Below are 5,231 nucleotides of genomic sequence, written 5' to 3' on the forward strand. Positions count from 1 at the left end.
TCTTCGCTGTGGCAGACGTTTCTATTTATCCACTTGCGTTCGCCGAGTGGCGTCACCAGCGGTACTGTAATGACGATTGCAGCAGGAGGATGACAGCTTAGAAAGAAGAGGGCAATGGGGCTTCCTCCCAGAGGCGGTGCGGCACAGAGGAGCTCTCGCATCACAAGGTGACCCCAGCTCCCCACTGCCATCTCCGCGGTCGCCGTCGACAGCGCGCTGGGGCTACTCGGCGCCCTCCCAGTCTCCTGGCCTCTTTAGCTCCTTTTCTCAGCCAAGATCCCAGGGAGCCTGGGGTTAGGAGCTTACTTGGGGGCTTCCCCCCTCCCCCCTCCGGAGAGCCCGGGGATGGAGAGCCGAAAGGACATGGTTATGTTTCTGGATGGGGGTCAGCTTGGCACTCTGGTTGGTAAGAGGGTCTCTAATTTGTCCGAAGCCGTGAGCAGCCCGCTGCCTGAACCGCCAGAGAAGATGGTGCCCCACGCTTGCCTGAGCCCGCGAGCCGGCCCTCCGACTGCCCGGGAGCGTGGCGGGGGAGGCCCGGAGGAGGAGCCGGTCGATGGACTAGCAGGCAGTGCTGCAGGGCTGGGCGCCGAGCCACGGTCTGCAGGAGCGGCCGTGCTTGGTCCAGGACCCCCAGTTTCCTCCGCGGACAGCCTGTCTGGCCAAGGGCAACCCAGTAGCTCAGACACCGAATCGGATTTCTATGAAGAAATCGAGGTGAGCTGCACCCCGGACTGCGCCACCGGGAACGCCGAGTACCAGCACAGCAAAGGTAGCCACCTTGCCCCTCCGCTCCCCGGTCAGCCCACTGCGCCCACACTTTACTTCATCTCAGGGCAGGTGGAAGATACTCCTTTCCCTTGGGGCAGGATGGCTGGGGTGGGGGTGGGGGGGCACCTGAACAACTATTTTGCTTTCTGCACCTTGGTGTGTGGGTGGGTGGGGGGGGTGTCTCTTGTGTTATGGCATTGGTGGGATTGAGAGTGACAGCTGTGCCTTGGACGTATGTCAGGGTTGACACAAGTCCTAGACTTGAGGGATCCAAAACGCACCCCCCCCCCAAACCCCCAGAGTTTTGTGGGAATGATTCAGCTGAGCCGGGAAGACACCTTCCACCGGGTAGGGCAAGATCAAACGCTAGTCCGGGCAATTTGTGACTGGAGGGGTGCAAGGCACATGGAGACGCGGAAGCCAAGAGTATATAAAGGACCGTAAAATCGTGGCGGACTCTGGTCTCCAGAGTGCTGCAGCCCTCGGACCAGTTTGCACGTCGGTCAGAGGTCCAAATTACCTTGTCACTTCCCGGGCCGGCGGCGCCAGGTCGGAAATGGTCCCAATGGTCTAATTGCCTTTGGTCTCCGGTTGCATTTGAAAAGGCGGGGATTGGGCCCTCCCCCTCCCCCTTTCTCTCTGTCTCACTTCTCCACCCAAAGGAAAAGCAGCTGCAGGGGGCTAGAGCCCCACCCTTCTCTGGGGTGGGTCTAAGGGGTTGGTACTTTGACTACAGAACTCCTTCTCACCAGGGGCTAATGGGAGTGGGGGTGGAGAGCGCAGAAGGGTGCCTCTCTATAGATACCAACAATATCGACTCCTAGGAATGGGAAAAAAAAAAAAAGCGGGGAGTAGAAGTCCATCAGTAGACACACCTCCACAGAGCCGTGAGAACGGATGGGAAAGGCTTGCACCTACATCTAGGCCATGGCAGCCAACACCACCTTGCTGAGAATCCACCTCCATCCCCTACCATCACATCATCTGCTTAACCCAGATTCTCTACCATATCGTGTCCTCACAACCTATACTCAAATATTCCACTCCTGCAATATATGCAACCCAACACATTCTCACACCTGTGCTGGAATTCGGGCACACACCCAAGCTCACCGCATGCCCAACAGTCTACAATGCACTAACCTCAAGAGTTCATAGTGTTCCAGCACATCCTTGCCCATCCCTGCCAACGTGAGCAGAGAGTATGCTCTTTACTGTGCCCAGGGGCAAGAGGAAGGGAAAGAGGACTGGGAGCGTATAGACCCAGCGAACCTTAGGTACAGGTCTTCCAAACAGCCACATGAAGCCTGCCCCAAACCCTTTCTGTTCCAATCATCCAAGAACTCCGGCCTGAAGCTTCCAGAGGGGCCCCCCCACCCCCAACCAGTGACTTGAGGTAGCTCAAGGGTTCTCCTAACGTCCCTCCTCCAGCCCGAAGTCAGCATTGTTTGTGTTTGTGTTGTGTCTCTGTGTCCACCTGTGTGCTCCGGGTTCCTATGCAGGGTCAGGCTCCGACGCACTGGGCGGCAGTCCTAACAGTGGCAGCGAGGTCCCCAAAAGCAACGGTAGCAGCGGCAGCAGCGGCTCCCAAGGCACCCTGGCCTGCAGTGCCAGTGACCAGATGCGTCGTTACCGTACTGCCTTCACCCGGGAGCAGATTGCGCGGCTGGAGAAGGAGTTCTACCGGGAGAACTACGTATCAAGGCCGAGGAGATGCGAGCTGGCTGCAGCCCTAAACCTTCCTGAAACGACCATCAAGGTATGCTGGGCTAGGACGACGGGGATATACCCGGGTTAGCAGGAGGAAATGCCAACTGCTCATCTCCCGAATTGCCTCTGGGGAGTCTGGGCCTGGGCTCTCCAATCTGGGACACGCAGAGTCGCCCCTTGACAGGCCCTAGGCAGCTACTGCTGCCACGAGGTGATTCCGTCCTTTTCCCTAGGCAAATAGACTAGGCAGGTGACTTCGAGTGACAGGGAAGTCTCTCGAAGGACAGGGATAACATGGGACGGTAAATCTGGAGGAAATGCCTTTTGCCTCCTCAGACCAATGGAGGCAGGCCCTACTACTTGCACCCTCACTCGCGGTGGGCAGGGCAAGTGGGTCCCCAATTCTCCTTCCGAGGGTTTCAATCGGGGATGGCGGTGGGTGGCCTGCCCTTGTTCAGCAGGAGTTGGTATTGGCTCTTCCCTGCCCTGTGGATATGGCTTCCCTACGCCCACCCCGAGTTGATCCTGGGCCTCGTGCAGCCATCCAACCCGCTCCTCTCCTCTCCCCAGGTGTGGTTTCAGAACCGACGCATGAAGGACAAGCGTCAGCGGCTGGCCATGACGTGGCCGCACCCGGCGGACCCCGCCTTCTACACGTACATGATGAGCCACGCGGCGGCCGCGGGCGGCTTGCCCTATCCCTTCCCCTCGCACCTGCCCCTGCCCTACTACTCGCCGGTGGGCCTGGGCGCAGCATCCGCGGCCTCGGCCGCCGCTTCGCCCTTCAGTGGCCCGCTGCGCCCGCTTGACACGTTCCGCGTGCTGTCGCAGCCCTACCCGCGACCCGAACTGCTGTGCGCCTTCCGCCACCCACCGCTCTACCCCGGCCCAGCGCACGGACTGGGCGCCTCGGCCGGCGGCCCCTGCTCCTGCCTTGCCTGCCACAGCAGCCCGGCCAATGGGCTGGCCCCGCGGGCCGCCGCAGCCTCGGACTTCACTTGTGCCTCCACCTCTCGCTCGGACTCCTTCCTCACGTTCGCCCCCTCCGTGCTCAGCAAGGCCTCCTCGGTGGCGTTGGACCAGAGAGAGGAGGTGCCCCTCACCAGATAAGGGGTTGCCCTCGGGCTGCCGGCTGCAGGACGCCATGGGGGTGGGGGGGCCTTCGGGACTCCTCCAGCTTCCCACCTGCTACCCCTCTTCCCAGATGCAGAGGGGAAAGGGGAGGGTACCACCAAGGACTCGGCCTAGAGGATCCAGGAGCCCCGGATGCGGCAGTGGCCGTCGCTGCTTGGGAGCAGGGATGGGGTGGGAAAGCAGAGGTTGTGAGAGCTTCCCCTGGGGAAGGCCGGTCTTCGCCGTTCTCCACCCAAACCACAACCCTGTCAGAGGTGGAGGCCTTGGTTCAACAGCTAAACAAAATTCAGCAGCAGCAAACCCCCCCCCCCTTCATATCCTTCACCTGGGCCCCCACTCGCCTGTCAAGGGCAAGCATTGAGAAGGGAAATCGCTGTCTCTTGGAACAAAATGCTGTGTATGCAGAGCAGGTAGAGATTAATCTTCACCAGCTTTTCCAAAGCATGGCAGGGAGCTTGTTGACGGCAACACACCAGCCATTTAGGGGAGAGATGATTTACTGCTAGGGAGAAGCTTGCCCCTTGGCAAGGAACTTGGGGCTGTTTCACCTTCCGAGAGCCTCAATTACACAGCATCTTTCGGTCCTAGCCTCTAACAGCCCCTGACCTCCTTCCACATTTCGGGCTTTGTGAGATCTCTCAACTGGCAACTCCAGCCTTCTCCCCTTCTGTTTCACGTTGGCAGGGGAGCTGCAGGGTCCCTAGGCAGCTTCTGTGAGGCAAACCTCTTCTCCCTTGACTCTGCACACACCCTGATTAGCAAGTGGACTGTGAGGAGGGTTTTTTGAATGTTGAATGTATGTATAACAATGATCACCACTCTGCGGGGCCACCAACCCGGGAGCTGAGCTGTTATAACAAGGCACCCTGGGAAGAGCTTAGGGAGCGGAGACTTCTTACAGTCTCCTCACAGGGCCACAGGGCCTTCCAGCTGCCAGTAGGAACTCCAGCTCTTCTGGAGGACCCCATCTCTACCTTTCACTGGGGTTTGTTTGGGAGACGCTCACGAACTCCTGTGCTCATCCTCGTAGCCAGTGTTTGAGGAAAAGGACAACTTTCATCACCCAATGCAAGCTTCACCCCCACTGGGAGGGAGTGGTTCTTCCTGTAGGGAATGAATTTGGTTTGGTTTGGGGTTTTCCTTTGCAGCCCAAAGAATTTGCTGTTATGATTTGTTAACCATATTGCAATAAAAGCTGAACACAATTCTTACTTTAGCATTTAAATATAAATACTTTTTTTTTTTGGCAGCAGGGAGCACATTTACTATTTTCAAATTGCCAATTTAGCTACCATGGACACGGATAGGGAAAGAATAAAAGAGATGGATTCACAAAAGGGTCGGTCTCCTAAGTCCCTGCTGGGCATTGGCAGGCTCCAAACAGACATGCTGGAAAATGGAGGGCTATCTTCCAGCTACCTTGGGTGTGTGTTTGGTTGGTTCTGGAAATATCTGGGACTTGCGATAGATAGATAGATAGATAGATAGATAGATAGATAGATAGATAGCCCCCCCCCCAAGTGTTGAGTCTGTCTAGGGCTCACCCCTCTAACGGATGGATCTTTCAGTTGCTCCAATAGGGGGCCCCAGGATTGCCATCTCCTTGAGCCCTTCCT

General features: G+C 57.7%; 1 protein-coding gene across 1 annotated transcript; it reads left to right on the forward strand.

The window, feature by feature from the left end:
* Positions 1–345: 345 nt before the first annotated feature.
* On the forward strand, positions 346–3,591 carry Evx1 (even-skipped homeobox 1). Its single transcript, XM_059256672.1, has 3 exons — positions 346–772; positions 2,274–2,530; positions 3,052–3,591. Exons 1-3 carry the CDS (start codon positions 346–348, stop codon positions 3,589–3,591), a joined length of 1,224 nt encoding a protein of 407 aa, XP_059112655.1.
* The last annotated feature ends 1,640 nt before the right edge of the window (positions 3,592–5,231 follow it).

Source organism: Peromyscus eremicus, chromosome 3 (assembly GCF_949786415.1).
Source record: "Peromyscus eremicus chromosome 3, PerEre_H2_v1, whole genome shotgun sequence".
Lineage (NCBI taxonomy): Eukaryota > Metazoa > Chordata > Mammalia > Rodentia > Cricetidae > Peromyscus > Peromyscus eremicus.

Excerpts from the sequence above, each read along its gene's own strand:
- Evx1 (XM_059256672.1), top strand. The coding sequence starts at position 346 with ATGGAGAGCCGAAAGGACATGGTTATGTTTCTGGATGGGGGTCAGCTT. Across the intron at positions 773-2,273 it reads CGAGTACCAGCACAGCAAAG|GGTCAGGCTCCGACGCACTG; the intron begins GTAGCCACCTTG and ends GTTCCTATGCAG. Across the intron at positions 2,531-3,051 it reads TTCCTGAAACGACCATCAAG|GTGTGGTTTCAGAACCGACG; the intron begins GTATGCTGGGCT and ends TCCTCTCCCCAG.